At 43.1% G+C, this 18246-nt stretch overlaps 1 protein-coding gene across 2 annotated transcripts in view; it reads right to left on the bottom strand.

Moving 5' to 3' along the window:
* spata17 (spermatogenesis associated 17) overlaps nucleotides 1–18246 on the bottom strand; it is a 627389-nt gene that overhangs the window by 530376 nt on the left and 78767 nt on the right. For both annotated transcript variants that reach the window (XM_072509320.1, XM_072509330.1), the window contains one exon: nucleotides 4835–4958. In XM_072509320.1, the coding sequence (XP_072365421.1) occupies nucleotides 4835–4958 (124 nt within the window). The remainder of the gene's footprint in view (nucleotides 1–4834; nucleotides 4959–18246) is intronic.

Raw genomic sequence — 18246 nt, 5'->3', positions numbered from 1 at the left:
CTCCCGCTGCCTGGAGAAAGCGGGCAGCATAATCAAAGACCCCTCCCACCCGGCTTACTCACTCTTCCAACTTCTTCCATCGGGCAGGAGATACAGAAGTCTGAGAACACGCACAAACAAACTCAAAAACAGCTCCTTCCCCGCTGTTACCAGACTCCTAAATGACCCTCTTATGGACTGACCTCATTAGCACTACACCCTGTATGCTTCATCCGATGCTGGTGCTTATGTAGTTACATTGTATACCTTGTGTTGCCATATTAGTATTTTCTTCTATTCCCTTTTCTTCCCATGTACTTAATGATCTGTTGAGCTGCTCGCAGAAAAATACTTTTCACTCTACCTCGGTACACGTGACAATAAACAAATCCAATCCAATCCAATCATAGAATTTATAGTGCAGAAGGAGGTCATTCAACCCATCAAGTCTGCACCAACCCCTGGAAAGAGCACCCTACTTAAGGCCACACCTCCACCCTATCCCCATAACCCATTAACACCTAATCTTTAGGCACATTAAGGGGCAATTTAGCAAGGCTAATCCACCTAACCTGCACATCTTTGGATTGTGGTAAGAAACCGGAGCACCCGGAGGAAATCCACGCAGCATGGGAAGAAAGTGGAAACTCCACACATAGTCACCCGAGGCCTGAATTGAACCTGGGTCCCTGGAGCTGTGAGGCAACAGTGTTAACCACTGTGCCACCGTGCCGCCAAAGAGGTGTGTTCACTTTGGTATATTTTAGATTATAAATTAGTTTGTGAATCCTTTCAATCCACCACACTATTTTCTACAAAGTGCAGAGATACGACAATTTGATTTTGCAGTCCATCGCAACCAAGCCCAGCTAGTTCTCGCTTGACACCCACACATGTTCACTATCCTGTGATTTCTGCTGGAAGTGAACAATAGCATGAAATCTGGTTGTTTTTTCTCAGGAACACTGAAGTCAATTATCCTTGCTGAAACTGGCTAATTCAACACACTGTCGACACATAATTAGATCTTCCTAGCCTAAATTAGAAATTAGCCTTCTCCAGTGCAGCTTTTAGGGAAAGCATTTTTCGACTTTTCGAAATTAGTTGGTTTATACACAGAAAACATATATTTTCAAAATATTTCCGAAGAAAAAATATATTACTGTAACACTTTCCAATGTATTCCTTATTCATTAAGTGAAATTATACTCTCTAGATTCTGTGAATACCAGTTTTTAAAGTGGAATTAAATTCTTTACATTATTGTCAGTGCAGAACAATGCGATCAAGTTATGGGTTCATGTCTAAAAGTTAGCACTAAAGGACTTGTGTAAACTACCAACCAGATTGTCAAAATTGTGCTGAGAATGGTGCATTAAAAGACAGGTCCATAACATATATTTATTTTAAATATCCCTTTCTTTGTAATAATATCCCTCGTGGTGGAGGCAGCATTCCTTTTAAATCAATGGAAAACTGAGTACATTGCAGACCTGTGACCACGAGGCAGAGCAAAAAACAATTGCAGTACTTTTGGATGAAGGTGAAGTGTTGCTTTCCTTTATGCTAGATTGGGCAAGTAAATCAGCTACCTGAGCATAAAAAGTTTACTTACGTGTCTAGTCAAGGCCAATTTATTTCATAATAGCAACCATGGAATCAGAAGAAGGATAAATTACTTGTGAATAAGAAGGCAACTATTGACCTGATACTGGAAAGTGAAATATTGCAGTACTGTCCCAAAACTACTCCCAGTTTCAAGCTAAATGGGAGGTGAATTGAAATAGTGGGAGAGATCTTCCAGCTGTTCACACCAGCGGGATCACCTGGTCCTGCCGATAGCACACACCTGCTGGGTTTCCTGGTGGCACAGGGTGGATTCAATGGGAAATCCGATTGATAGTGGTGGGACCACAAGGTCCCACCATTGGCCAATGGCAGGCCACCTCCCGCCGCTGAGAAGCATGCCACAGGGAGGCCAGAGAATCTCGCCCAATATCTAAATTTTTGTATCGATCTATCATCTAAGTGAGGGTGGCATAACCAATTAGAATTATAGCAACATTGCCAAAATACTATTTCTAACATAATTTCATGCTCAGGTAGTCGATTATAATTAAATCCATTTTTTGTCTTTATTTTGTTTTTACATCACTATATTATCAGCATTGTGATACCTGGATCAGAATTTAAAAAGTCATTGGCCACTTATTATTTCATTGGCTGTAAAGATCTTTGGGATGTCTTGGAATAGGAATGCAACTTCTTTCTTTTATAAGATTGAAGTACAGTAACACAAAATACTGGTGCATAACCCATCACTTGTGTTCCTATATCGATTCCCACTCTACCAATTCCTTGACTTCAAAATTCTCATCCTCGTGTCCCAATTCTGCATTTCTCCAGTTTTCATCTCTTGTGCATCACTGGCTTCCTTTGCACTACTATTGGTGACTATGCCTTCAGCTGTCTAGATCCTAAGCTCTAAAATTCACTCTCCAAACATCTTTGCCTCTTTCCACCTTTCAGGTGTTTTTTTAAATTTATCTCTTTGGCCATGTTTCAGAACAGTGGTCCTAATATTTCTTCCTTTAGCTTGCTGTACTGTTTTGCCTGATTATGCTCCAATAAGTACCTTGGAACATTTTACTTCATCAAAGGTGCTACATGAATGCAAATCACCATCTTTTGGCATTTGACAGCATGGTTACAGAGGCTACACTAATGAACTATGCTTTGTACTAGTCATATTTCCTTTGAAAAATAAACTTTCTTTGACATCCCTAATGGCTGTGTGGAAGTAGCTCATTTTTGTTAAGTTTTATGCAATGCCATTAAGTTTCTAAGAATAGTTAGAGCCATAGGTAGGATGACCTCCTTCAACTTTGTATCTGTGGAGCGTGTCCTTTTGGGCACAAGGATTAAAAATAAAATCTGTTCCTCGCTGGATCTCAAAACACCTCCATAATACCATAACTAAAGTTTCATCAGCCTAGATATACAATCACCCTTGAGGGGCTCCTCTTTATAAAATAACTAATGACATAATGCATTGGGATCTTGGGAGAGGCCCTTTGATGTGAAAGTTATAGCCCTTGGATACGATCTTCCTTCACCCAGGTGTCAGTAGTGATTGTCTCCCAATGACTGGGTGACTTGGCAAAACACATTTGTTTAAAAAATAACACATTTGTGGACGATGCACTGAGGACAGAATAAGTAAAATCAACTTGTCGGTATTTATTTTTGTATCTTGGTTGAAAAATTGCAAATATTTTGAAGAAAAATGTGATTATAGCTTTCTGGGATTAAAAAAATAAATTAAGCTTCAGTAAATCCTTCCAGAATAAATGTATTTTACATTTATTTTCCACATTAAATATACATCTTGTATGCAACCTAGTAATGTTATTATTTAGTACATTTGTTTTCCCCACCAATATTTCAGCTTCGTTGAGTTTTTAATTTTACTAAACTGTGGTTAAAAATGGTTCATACATTTTCCTGCTGTTTTCTTACAATTTAGTCCCATTGCTTACAAGTCTGCAGTTCATTCACTTACATACTATGCTGACTTGCTTCCTGGTTTTCCTTTGAAAATAATGTGCTTGTTAAAAAAAAGTGATAGCTTTGAAACCCATGTAAGAACTGAAAATTATGGAATATCTTTCCAGGACTTACACTCTACAAGTTATGAGATGTAAGGATATTACACATGTAAAGATCTCTATGAAAGATAGTTGCACCAACAAAAAGGGTCCTCAATATTCTAGTAAAAATGTCATTTGTTTTTAAGCTGTATAATAATGCTGGAGGAGTCAGTGGGCAAACACTAAATACTTGTATTTCCTTTCTGACCATAATATTCGTATTTCCTTTCTGACCATAATATTCTCTGGTTTATCAATGTCTGATGCAGCACATATTTGTTTCGACTCATTAATGAATGAACAAATCATATAAATTACCTGATTTATATCTCAGCACTTGCAAGATTACTGTTTCTCTATGGAACCCAAATTATAGGCAGTCTGATATTGCTGCACTTCTATTACTGATACTCTATACATTAAAATATGAAATTTAAAAAAAACACCGTATGCATTTGTAATATGCAATTGTAATTTGAACCATAAGCTCAGCTTTCTATCCCTGTCAACTTAATTGACTTCTTTACAACATGTACAGGGCAAAGTATTGCATCGGTTGAACAGCAGCTAAACAACAGAAAAATGGTCCTGCACCCCTTTTACAATTTTATTTTTCTACCCTTTCTGCTAAATATACTATGTAAACAGAGGCTGCTTTGTTTTCTTGTAGCAACTCATCAAAAAATTCTTCCAGACATTTCTAGACACATCGATTTTGAAAAGCGGCTGCTTTATGAACCCAAAGCAGCCTTCATAAAACAAGTCTGTCAGTTGCAATTAACCTACGCTTCGGAACTCTACCCTGCTGAAACAGTTGCAAAAAAGATAAGACAATTAAAAAAATGCTTTACCATCTTAGTTTAACAGCTTGTTGGCTAGTGCTTGACAATACTACAACACAAAACGAGGCAATCAAAATGAGTTGTTAGACTGAGGTTATGCCCTTCCTGTTGTGTTATCTGCCAGCAGATCAAACTGCTGACTTGGGCTCTTTCTGCCAACAATGCTGATGCTGCCTGTATGAAGATGCTGTCACCTAGTAGTCATGGTGCTTGCACTCCACAATAGAAAAGCACTAAATTGAACTCGAAGTATTGTCTTTGTGATATCATTTCAGCAAGTCATGTCCCATTCAGCCTGATAGTTTATCTCTGTCAGGCAGGGACCCAGGCGACTATGCAAGCTGTCAGGACAGGTACACAGACCTGCTCAGTGCTGAGGAGGTAATGCATCTTTCGGGCTTGGTAATGTTTTCTCCTCTCTTCCTCTTCCACAGCTTTCTTTTCCCTTTCCTTCTTCTTTATCTCTTCATACTCCTCCAGTTCTTTCCTATAGTTAAGCAGAGATTTATGATGCACATCAACTGTACAAAGCAAAATTTATAAGCAACTCCTTCAGTTTCAATACTTTTCAATTACTCCTAAGCACATAATTTTATTCAAGGTTAGAACAGTGAATATATTGACATTTAGAAATCACATTGCTCTGCTTTTTCAGAGGTGCATTTTTTAATCAACATTAGGCTAAACTGCACAATAGATGAATTACCTACAGTAGCATGACCCCATTTTACAATCCTGCTTCTGAAATTGTTTATTATTATGAAATAAATTAAAGAATAGCCCATTATGTTTGTGTATAGTTTTTCAGGCCTGAGAGATCAAAAAGTTATTCTCACCACACCTTTTCTACTGTACTGCAACCAGGAAACATGACCTTTTCTGACCTACATCTCAAATCCATTATGAACTGCTAAGTAGATTTGTTAAGCCAAACAAATTTATTTTCCATGAAAGAATCTGTCTCTTGCTTTGTGTGGTACCCAGCAAACATCACTGGATCTGTCCAATGCTAGATCCAAGGTGTTTGCAACATGTATCACCTTTGTGCCCTGAAAGGAAATATTTCTTCATAGGTAGTCTATTGCAGAAAACAGTATTAATTGTACAAAAATAATATTTATATCAAATGAAATGTAACAAAAAATGGATTATACGTTAAGCAAAAGAGGATTTGTAATCACTGTCAATATAACGAGGAACAAGAAAATAAATCACTTCTCACAGGCCAAAACAGTAAATTAAACAAATAAACATCTGAGTATATCCGCTAAAACATTTTGTCAAGTAAACAGATTACAAGATACCTATTATGATTTTATCAAATTCTCATAATTAAATGTTTTATCCCTTTGTGCAAAACACAATTTTTACTAAGTTTAGAATTTTAATTACATATGTCTTGCACGTGCTGACATGGAGATAATATTTGACGTTGTATATCTATGCAACAAAACACATTTATATACATTTTAATTTAATACTAAATTATAGAAAATTCCTGTTCATTTACACACCGAATAAAATATTGCAAGTTGCTCAAAAACCTAAAAACTTGGTTTTCAACAGTAAGAAAATGTTAATTCCGTTCAGAAATAATATCAAAAATGGGTATAAAAAGAAATGTGAGACCCCCCCCCCGCAACAACCACAGACCTGTGCGGCCTGTTTCTGGGTGGCGGAAGCTGACCTGCTCTTGGCCAGGGGCAGGATCCTCTGGTTCCAATGTGGTCTTTGGGCTTTCCCATTGATTCCACCCCTGCCACCCCGGGAAACCTACGGCAGGGGTTTTCGTCGGCGGGACTGGAAAATCCTGCCAGCTGGACTGGGAGATCCCACTGGTGACAACAGCTGGAAAATCCCCCCCCCCCCATAGCTAATTCATACATTTATATATATTGTATTTATTAGGAAAATAATATTTTTATAACATTTAATATATTTAAGTTCACATATTCTGCAAAGTTGCCTTCAACATATTTAAATGCCAATTTTCAATGCTTAACAATGGTTTGCGATTTATCATACAATACATGCTAATCTAATTAAAATTGTCTAACTAAAATATCCTAATCAAGTTTAATTAGACTAGAATTTTATAAATAAGCTGGAATTTATTCAGTATTTAGTCCTTCAAAATAAATACTCAATTTTAAATAATTTTAAAGATCTTAACAGTAAATATCAAGATATTAAAAAAATGTAATTTCACTTTTTTAGGTAAATGTACACATGAACCTTTGGTTTCTAAATTATATCAATAAAAATATGCAGCTTATCTCACATTTAAATTTGTACTAGAGTCATCCATCCCCAAATCACACACAAATTTGTGTTTATGTAAAAGATTCTGTTTAACTTTAGAGGGTTAAGTTAATTGACTCACAAGAGAAAACTTACATAGGGGAAATTATCTGATTATGGCAGTAATAATTACACAGCTGTTTAACACAGATAGAGAAATAATTCATGTAGGCAATAGGCCGTGGTGGCAATGACATTCTGCATTTAGTAAATATGCAAACTGTTCAGTCCTAATTACCCATACTAAAGGATGCCCTTATTAAATGTATAAACTAAAACTGCCTGCTTGACAAGTGATAAGTTGTTATATTGTGCAAAACTGCATTTCAAAATTATGATAGTGAACTTGGGTCTCCTAACTTCATGAAGTGATTTTGCATGAAAGTTGACTGATCAGAAGATGGACACTGCAATATTTCCATACGTGGAATTGACTAAAAGCAACAATCTTTTATGATGCAATTATCATGTTACTTTTAGTATTCTCAAGTCCAGTCCCCTCCAAAATAAATCAGAGCAATTTAAAAGAAAGAGTATTTCAAGATTGTGCACGTGAATAAAATGTTTGCTTTGACTTTTGCAATAAATAACAGTAGCTTTTCAGAGCTTCAAGCTAATAATGTTTTATTAATGTCATGACTCAGCAATAGGCAGCTAATTTTTAATTTCATGATATCATTTGTTTGATCCAAACATGGGTCTATTTTCTGCACATCTAGCTAGAGGTTAGAAGTGTACAAGCTTACCAATTGCATACTCAGCCTTTAAATTAATCAGATCAATTTATCACTATAGCAACACAAGTCTTAATTTGAAGACATATTAAATACTGTACATAGAGGGTAATATACTGTTCAGGTAAGTGTAGTTGGTATAAACAGCTCACACTGAAAATTAGTAGTTTCCTTTTCCCAATAGAATGTTACTGAAAATTGTACTATATTGTCTGTTAAATTTCACGGTTTATCGCTAATGTGATGGTCTTCTAAACAGCACTATGTGCAGTCATCCACCAAGGTAACTTGTTCTGCATCCATTAAACAGCCCATTTCATCTTACATTGTGTGATGCCATAAATATTACATAATTTAACACTACTTCAAAGTATATTAAATTGATAAAAATTGCATTTTCTCGTTACTTAGATGTATGTCACACATAAACAAGATGCTTTTCTTGCAAGCTTTATGCGTTTCAAGGAATTTTACCCAGTTTTCTGCCATCATCTCCTAAAAGAAGTGTTTTGGAATTACCTGGATTGCAATTATCCAGAAACTACATCAAAATTTATGCTAGCTTCTGCACCAGTCTTGTCCACTGGAATGCATGCCTAAACGTCCTGCAGATCTCATTTGCGTATTTCCAAATAAAAAATAAACACAACTGTAATATTTCAAAAAAGTTCAATAGCGAATGGGCTGCACTCTACTGCCATAGCGACTCATTCTTGGAACCTCTTGTCTCAGTTGTTCCACTGTCAATATGTAGAATAGGGATTTGCCCATTGGCAAGGCCATTCCAGCCACTTAGTCCATCCAAGGCAAAAAAGGTTTTGTGACACTTGCGACTGACAACACTTAGTAAAACTGGCATCATCATTAACCAAGAATTTAAAAAAGATGCAGAGAAAATTGCTATTGAATTCTAAATAACTAGCTATGCTGAAATCAGGTGACGTCTAACTGTACTGCACCTATGTTTTTGGGTATTACATTAGAACATTATTAGCATAATTCCTGGAAACATGTGAGCCTGTGTTTTGCAAGGATGGAAGAGGGTGGCTAAGAATTTGCAGGACATATCTTGGAAGTGGTGCAAATGATCATGGAAAAGTTTTGGTGTGATTACGTGCACTGATTTTGTTTCAGACAAAATAGGTGACTGTGGGCGAGTTTCTATGGCCTCCCCACAGCGTGTTTCCCGGCAGCCCACCGTTATGAGTAATGACAGTGCCTTCTCCCAGTGTGTGCGTGGGTCACACCCCCACAACCCAAAAAGATGTGCAGGATAGATGGATTGGCCAAACTAAATTGCCCCTTAATTGGAAAAATAAATTGGGTCCTCTAAATAAAAAAAAAATTAAACGACACTGCACCCCTGCCATGGGTTTTTCCAGCGGCATGGGGTGGATTCAATGGGAAATTCCATTGACAGTGGAGAGACCAGAAGATCCCACGACCGGCTAACGGTGGTCTGCCGGGAAACACGCTGTGGGGAGGCCATAGAAACTCGCCCACAGTCACCTATTTAGTCTGAAACAAAATCAGTGCACGTAATCACACCAAAACTTTTCAGCAAATCCTCGGCCACTGACAAAAGCAGGAATATGATTCTGCACGTGCAAGCAAACCTCTGGGATCTTAATTAAGAGAACATTATTTGTTTATTGTCTGAGACAATGAGTTGTCATGTACCATCAATGACCACGAGACAAAAATGGTGAAACTATTGAGGCTTTATTGCACAAGATGTTGAACATCCTGCAGCTGGAACCAGAATGGAAGCAGCACAGGAGAGCATACACTTTTATACATCGCCTGCTGGGAGGAGCCAGCAGGCTGGGATTTACTGTGTTAACTGTAATTCAGTGGCAGTACCGTAACACACGTAGTGTGTGACCAGTGGTGTTTACCACATTCACCCACTGTTTAAAAAAAAGTCCAGCGGGGGTGAAAAACAACGTTACAGATTGAGTCTGTCGGGGGCTGTGACCCTCCGCTGCGATCGCCTCAGTCCGAGTTGTGGTGTGGACGCCGATGTGGATACCTGCGACTCCGGGAGCGTGTGTCCTCTCCTTCTTCACCCAGTAGTGGATCCGGTGAGGGGACGGATGCTGCTGGGGTGGCCGCTGCAGTGAGGGTCGCTGGTGGGAGGGTGAACGGCGCAGGGGCGGGGGAGGCAACTGGAGGGGGAGGGGATGGTACCAGGTTAGGGGTGGTGATGGGTGAGGACTCAGCGGGTGCCAGGTCCCGGAAGGAGACTGTGTCCTGTCGCCCGTCGTGGTGTGCCACGTAGGCGTATTGTGGATTTGCATGGAGGAGGAGGACCTTTTCGACAAGGGGATCCGATTTATGACTCCTCGCGTGCTTCCGGAGGAGGACGGGCCCAGGAACTGTCAGCCAGGTTGGGAGCGAGACCCCTGAGGTGGACTTCCTAGGGAAGGCAAACACACGTTCGTGAGGGGTCTCAATAGTAGCAGTGCACAGGATTGACCGGATGGAGTGGAACGCATCGGGGAGGACCTGCTGCCAGCGGGAGACCGGGAGATTCCCAGACCGAAGGGACAGCAGGACGGCCTTCCAGACCGTCCCGTTCTCCCTCTCCACCTGCCCGTTTCCCCGGGGGTTGTAGCTGGTCATCCTGTTCGAGGCGATGCCCTTGCTGAGCAGGAACTGACGCAGCTCATCACTCATAAAGGAGGATCCCCGATCGCTATGGATGTAGGTGGGGAAATCGAACAAGGTGGAGATGCTGTGCAGGGCCTTGATGACCGTGGCAGACGTCATGTCAGGGCATGGGATGGCGAATGGGAAACGGGAGTACTCATCAAATATATTGAGAAAGTACACGTTGCGGTCAGTGGAGGGGAGGGGTCCTTTCAAGTCCATGCTGAGGCGCTCAAAGCGGCGGGAGGCCTTCACCAGATGCACTCTGTCTGGGCGGTAGAAGTGCGGCTTGCACTCGGCGCAGACTTGGCAGTCCCTGGTCACGGTCCTGACCGCCTCGATGCAGTAGGGCAGGTTGTTGGCCTTGATAAAATGGAAGAACCGGGCGACCCCCGGGTGGCAGAGGTCATTGTGGAGAGCCGGAGTCGGTCCACTTGTGCTCTGGCACGTGGACCGCGGGATAGGGCATCTGGGGGCTCATTGAGCTTCCCCGGGCAATACAAGTAGTTATAGGTGGAGAACTCAATCTTCCACCTCAAGATCTTGACGTTCTTCATTTTGCCCCGCTGTGTATTGCTAAACATGAAGGCAACCGACCGTTGGTCAGTGAGGAGAGTGAATCTCCAGCCAGCCAGGTAATGCCTCCAGTGTCGCACAGCTTCCACAATGGCTTGGGCCTCCTTTTCGACAGAGGAGTGCCGAATTACGGAAGCATGAAGGGTGCGAGAAAACAAAGCCACGGGTCTGCCCGCCTGGTTGAGGGTAGCGGCCAGAGCCACGTCCGATGCATCGCTCTCCACCTGAAAGAGGAGGGTCTCGTCAACCGTGTGCATCGTGGCTTTGGCGATGTCCGCCTTGATGTGGCTGAAGGCCCGGCGGGCCTCAGCCGTCAGGGGAAAAACTGTGGACTTGATGAGTGGGCGGGCATTGCCAACATAATTAGGGACCCACTGGGCGTAGTAGGAGAAGAACCCCAGGCATCGTTTCAGGGCCTTGGACCAGTGGGGGAGGGGGAGTTCCAGGAGGGGGCGCATGCGGTCAGGGTCGGGCCCTAGGACTCCATTTTCCACAACGTAGCCAAGAATGGCTAAGCGGGTGGTGCGGATAACACATTTCTTCTTATTGTAGGTGAGGTTAAGGAGTTTAGCGGTATGGAGGAACTTCTGGAGATTCGCGTCGTGGCCCTGCTGGTCATGGCCGCAGATGGTGACATTATCTAGGTACGGGAACGTGGCCCGCAGTCCGTATTGGTCAACCATTCGGTCCATCTCTCGCTGGAAGACTGAGACCTCATTGGTGACGCCGAAGGGAACTCTAAGGACGTGACAGAGACGGCCATCTGCTTCGACTGCAGTGTATTGGCGGTCCTCCGTGCGGATGGGGAGCTGGTGGCATACGGTGTTGCTCGTTTTAGCCTTAGTTTAATTGCTGTTGTTCTATCACCTTTGCTCTTGAGTCGCCAGGTATCTTTCTGATACCGCCACGTGGTTCAAGTCCGAGTAATGATCAGTAATCGAACTCCGCTTAGTAAGAGTTAAATCAACGCACATTTATTATATACAGTAATCAATACTTATACATTAATTCTACTTCTAAGCTACTTCCTACAACTAACAGGACAATACTTAACTTTGGAAATGGCCCACCAGATCAGAGAAACGAATGGCCTTTCGTATGGGTTCTGAGCCTGCGGGATTCAAAGCTGGTACAGGTCGATAGTCAGGAGTGCCTATCTCGTAGCGAGCGTTGGAGTAAGACTTACGTTCTTGCGGTTGTTGTAGAAGGTCAGCAGAAGGGTCTCCAAGGGTGAGGAGAGGAGATGAAGGGAAGAAGGAACTGCGCAATCTGATTAACCACGTCACATATACGTGGGAGGGGGTATGCATCGAGCTGTGTGTACCGGTTGATGGTCTGACTGTAGTCGATGACCATCCGGTGTTTGGGTGCAGCGACTTACTGTAGCAGGGTGGATGAAACTCTCTGTGCTCCCGGAGTCGAAGAAGCAGGTCGTCTCATGCCCGTTGATCCTCACAGTCGTCGTAGCGGTCGCGAGTCCGAGACTAATCGAGGGTGATGGAGGCGAGCTGCGGACAATGTTGGGAGTTGTTGGGCTGATCGGCGGTGGTTGAGGTATCGGCGGCCTGCGAACGGCCAGGCGAGCAGGTGTCCGGAGGCGCGGTCCAAGATGGCACCGAAGATGGCTGCGCCCACGGGGTGCACATGGCAGATGACATCCAAGTGGCGGCGCCCACGGGCCGCACGTGGCATGCGGCGGGGAAGATGGCGGCGCCCCTGAATCGCACGTGGGGGGTGTAACGATGTTGGGCCTGGAAACGGCAGTGACCGATCTGGCCTGGCAAACGGAGGCGAAGTGGCCCTTCTTGCCACACCCGTTGCAGGTCGCGCTCCGCGCTGAGCAGCGCTGCCTGGGATGCTTGCTCTGGCAACAAAAATAGCATTTGGGCCCTCCAGGGTTGGCTGGCTGCTGTGCGGCGCAGGCTTGCGGTGTACCCAAGTTGGCAGATGGTGGGGCCCACAATGCCCACGAGGGTGCTGCGCGGTTGGAGGTGGCGGACTCCAGATTGCGGGAGGCCACTTCCAGGGAGTTAGCGAGCTGCACAGTCTCTGTAGGGTCGAGAGTACCCCCTTCCAATAACCACTGGCGAACATAATTAGACTTAATGCCCATGACATAGGTGTCGCTGATCAGCAGTTCTGTGTGTTGGACTGCTGACACTGTCTAGCAATTACAGTTCTTACCAAGTATCCGCAGAGCACGCAAGAAATCACCCTGAGACTGCCCCGGGAGTTGCCGTCGCGTGGCCAGGAGGTGCCTGGCGAACACTTGATTCACTGTCCTTTTAGTAGCGCCATCGCTTCCGTGTAGGTGGGCGCGTTCCGAATGAGGGGGAAAACTTGTGGGCTCACCCGTGAGTAGAGGATCTGGAGCTTCTGCGGGTCTGAGAGGGCTTCTGTGGATGCTCAGAGGTATTCTTCAAAGCAGGCTAGCCAGTGCTCGAAGGTGGATGTGGTGTCGGCTGCATGAAGGTTCAGCTCCAGGCGATCAGGCTTGATGAAGACGTTTATCTCTAAAATTCTAGTGCAATAAATTGATGTACCATCAATGACCATGAGACGAAAATGGTGAAACTATTGAGGCTTAATTGCACTAGATGTTGAGCCTCCTGCAGCTGGAACCAGAATGGAAGCAGCGCAGGAGAGTATACACTTTTATACATCGCCTGCTGGGAGGAGCCAGCAGGCTGGGATTTACTGTGTTAACTGTAATACAGTGGCAGTACCGTAATACACATAGTGTGTGACTAGTGGTCTTTACCACAAGTTGCCACATACCATGCAACATATATACCATTTCCCATCCAGCAATCATACAGAATGGCTTTGTACATGTGGAAACTCAAGATAACTTTCTTTCCCTGTTTAGCCTGAAGTGTCTTCATCACTTCCACGGTAAGATATGCTAACTCAGCACTGATAAAAGATTGGTTCTGGTAATTTCCTAGTTTATGTGGCTTAGTATCACACTTTTGTGCAAATACTCATCAATTCAATGGGAACGTGGACACTGCATCAGCAGTGATTCTTTTTTAAAAATATATTTTTATTCAACATTTTTGAGAATTATATGACAACTCAACAGTAAAACAAATCAAAGTAACAGTACACACATTGCCCAATAAACCCCTCCCCCTCCCTAACAGCTGACGGTGACCAGCTCTTTAAAGTACAAAATAAACAGCTTCCATCTTTTACAATATTTCTCAATAGCCCCCTCATGGTGGACTTGACTTTCTCGAGGTGCAAAAACTCCATGAGATTCCCCAGCCATACTAAGGCACTGGGTGGAGAAGCTGATCTCCACTTCACCAGAACCCACCTGCGAGCAATCAGCAAGGGTGAAGGCCAGAACATCAGCCCCCACCCCCATCTGTAGCTCCGACACCCCAAATTTGGTCTCTCAGTGGCGGGGCTCCACAATTTAACTTGCAGAATCGCCGACATGATGCTGAGGAATGGGACCCAAAATCTCACGCGCTTAGGATATGGGCAGAACATGTGCACATGGTTGGTCAGGCCCCTCCCACAACGTTCACGCTTATCTTCCACTCCCGTGAAAAATCTACTCATCTTAGACCTGGTTACGTGCACCCTGTGCGCCACCTTCATCTGTATTAGCCCAAGTCTTGCACATGAAGATGTAACATTCATCCTTCACAGCACCTCACACCCCATCACTTTGGAAACAAAAACAGGAAGGCAGATTACTACCTGAAAGGTTGTAAATTGGGAGAAGGGGGTGTGCAGCGAGACCTGGATGTCCTTGTGCACCAGTCGCTGAAGGTAAGCATGCAGGTGCAGCAGGCGGTAAAGAAGGCTAATGGTATGTTGGCCTTCATTGTCAGAGGTTTTGAGTATAGAAGCCGGGATGTGTTGCTGCAATTATACACGGCCTTGGTGAGCCCACACCTGGAGTATTGTGTGCCGTTTTGGTCTCCTTCTCGGAGGAAGGATGATCTTGCTCTCGAGGGAGTGCAGCGAAGGTTTACCAGACTGATTCGAGGGGTGGCGGGATCACCTGAGGAGAGATTGACTAGGTTGGGATTGCTCTCACTGGAGTTCAGAAGAATGAGGGAGGATCTCATAGAGACTTATAAAATTATAACAGGACTAGATAAGATAGATGCAGGGAAGATGTTACCAATGATGGGTGTGTCCAGAACCAGAGGTCACAGTCTGAGGATTCAGGGAAAACCATTTCGAACAGATATAAGGAGACATTTCTTCACACTAAGAGTGGTGAGCCTGTGGAATTCATTACCATAGGAAGGAGTTGATGCTAAAACTTTGAATATATTCAAGAGGCAGCTAAATGTAGCACTTGGGAAGAATGGGATCAAAGGCTATGGGGAGAAAGCAGGATTAGGATATTGAGTTGGATGATCAGCCATGATCGTGATGAATGGCAGAGCTGGCTCGAGGGCCAAGGCCTCCTCCTGCTCCTATCTTCTATGTATCGCTGTATGCATGTACTCCATCATCCAATTCTGCACCTAACTCTTCCTCCCACTTGGTCTTAACCCCCTCCACCAGAATCTCCCATAAATCCCCAAAGTACTTCCCTCCTCAGTCCCAACAAGTGACAAAACCCTCTGCAGTAACGATGATGACGGCACCACCGGGTATGTTGGGAAAATCTTCCTCGCGAAATAACGAACCTGAAAATACCTAAAAGTTTCGGACTGCGAGAACCCAAATTTCTCTGACAACTCCTCCAAGCTCACAAATCGTCCCTCCAAAAACAAATCCCTCATTCCTTCCATCCCCTTGTCCTCCCACCCTCTGAATTTGGCACCTAATCTTGCCAGCTCAAACATAATACGTATCTTCCTCTCTGGCCAGCAACTTAAGTCGCTGGTGCTCCGCACATGCATGGCGTGACAACCCCAATTGCGGGTGTGTAGGCATGCATGCGGAAGCGCTCAACGTTCAAACTCCCGATCATTTTTTTTTTCAATGCACTGGAGCAGCTGAATGAAAAATCCAGCTACAGCGCTAACTTTGACCACTTACCCTGATTTTAGGTGAGTTACCCAGGTTTTAGGTGAGTTTTTACACTTTTTTACTTACACTCAAATTTTTCAATCTAGCAGAGGCAGGAGACATTGGGAGACACTTGTTTTATGTTATTAGTTTAACATTTATAATATTTTTAAAATGTGAATAAAATGAAAAGGAAGAAATATCTTTTTTTTTTAAACTTTGGTTTGTCATGAGGATGTTAATTCTATTAAAGGAACTACAATGAATAGAATGCAGTGATCACTCGCTAATCGATATGATTGTCCACCCAAGATACTCAGTGTTACTAGTCATGTGTGGATGATGAGCCCGATTCGAGAGCCGAATCTTCAATTACTCACTTGGTAGGAGTTTCCAAAAGGTGGATTCACTCCTTGGACGATAAGTCGCAGGTATTCTTTTCTCACGCTCCTTTTCAGGGCCTCTTCTGGCTGCTGGGTGTTCTCGAAGAATTGTGACCCTTCAATCAGGAGGTTCCTCCAAGTAGGTCTCTTCTGAGCAAAGGTCTCCCAGACAGTGACGTCGATGTCCCATTTATTGAGGTAAGTCTACAAAGGTGTCTTTGAAGAGCTTCCTTTGCCCTCTTGTTCGGGATCCTTCCTTGAGCTGGGTGAAGAAGATTTGCTTTGGCAGTTGGGACTCTGACATCCTAAGCATATGGATGGCCCATCGGAATTGGTTTTGGATGATCATGGCCTTCATACTGGTGCTATTGACTTCTTCAAGGACACTAATGTTAGCACACCTGTCCTCCCAGCTGATTCAGAGCTAAAGTACATTTGGATTTTGCAGTGTATTTTAAGGTGAGTTGTTTACAAGATTCTATGATGTAATGCTTATCCTTAGCTGCCTCAGTGATTATTTCAAATGCATTAACAAAGTTTTAATGCCTTAGTTGACATATTCAAGCCTCCTGTAAGCTAACGTGAACTATGTCCCTGACAGCTTTAGCAGCAAATCAATTACCCGCCCTTAAGAACGTATTGTCTAAGGACATCCTGAAATGATGTCAGAGGAGATTCGTGCCAGGACACTGCGCTTCAGCAGCTGCTGCTTTCGGATATTGAACTTGTCACATTAACAATTGATATGTCAAACCGCCCCCTCTTCCTTCCCATCTTCAAATAGGCGGAACCGTTGTGTTTAAGTGAGAAAATATATTTTATTGCAAGAAATTTGTAAAAGTTGAGGTAGTTTTATGTCATTGTTCAGCTGATAAAGTTAAACTTCAAGTTAAATGTTAACTAGTTTCAAAGTTTTGTATTTATAAAATGATTTTTGTTAATAAATGTTTTATAGTAAATTTTACAAGCATCCACAAATGTCTTACTGAAACATCAGAACACAACATTTAAGTATGAGATCATTATAAATGAATAAGATATTTGCAGTAAACAAGGCAGAAGTATATTTAACACGGGGGCACACTAGTTAGCCTTGCTGCCTCACAACACCGGGGACCCGTGTTCAATTCGGACCTCCACCCCCTCAGGCAACCCTACGATCCTGAGGTTCTGCTTCCGTGACCTATTCTCTAGGTCCTCGACCTTAGCTCTCAGGCCCTTATTCCGATCCTCCACCTTCTGTAGTTCTGCTTCCAATGAGGCCAGCTGATCACTGTGCCATGACTGTGCCTCCTCCAACACCACACCATGCTCTCACACTGTCTTTGATATTTTTTCAAGAGGCTCCTTTTTTGGGGCAAGTACATCCTGCATAACTGCTTGAGGGTCTCCAACATCTCCCCCCCTTGCCATTCAAAGTGTTTATTGAACTGCCTTTCAAATTCACCTGCCATCACCTCTGCCAGCTTATCCACCGTAATAGGTGCGGCCCCACCCGATGAGCCTGCCTCCGTCATCGTCCCTCCCAATGGACTCCGCACTTTGCTCGACTCTGAAGGAGGACTAAAGTTCACACTCTTCTTCCCAATATTCCTTCTTGGGTTTTTTGACATCATATTTTAAACAGTTCATCACTGGGAAAGGTTTGTACGCTAATTATCCCCAGAAAAAGGGCCAAAAATGACTCTAGCGGGAGCTACCTTAAGTGCGACCTTCTCCTACATGTTCCCACTGGAAGTGCATCAGCAGTGATTCTAAGATGGGACTAGAAACTAAAAATAGACAAGCAATCAGAAACCAAACTGTATCATCAGTTCTTGTGAAAGTGTCATTAAGCGTACATACTTTTGACATTGATACATAATATTTTTAAATCTTATATGATCATAACCTTTTTGTAAAATCTATTTTCAATTCTCATATTTACTTGTAATTCTTCAGACCTTCGTTACGTAAATCTTTGAATAATTATGATAATCACTTATTGTCACAAGTAGGCTTCAATGAAGTTACTGTGAAAAGCCCCTAGTCGCCACATTCCGGCACCTGTTCAGGGATGCTGGAACGAGAATTGAACCTGCGCTGCTAGTCTTGTTCTGCATTACAAGCCAGCTGTGCTAAACCAGCCCCTATAAAGTACATA

Source organism: Scyliorhinus torazame, chromosome 1 (genome assembly GCF_047496885.1).
Source record: "Scyliorhinus torazame isolate Kashiwa2021f chromosome 1, sScyTor2.1, whole genome shotgun sequence".
Taxonomy (NCBI): Eukaryota; Metazoa; Chordata; class Chondrichthyes; order Carcharhiniformes; family Scyliorhinidae; genus Scyliorhinus; species Scyliorhinus torazame.
This window is presented reverse-complemented; position numbering and strand designations above follow the sequence as displayed.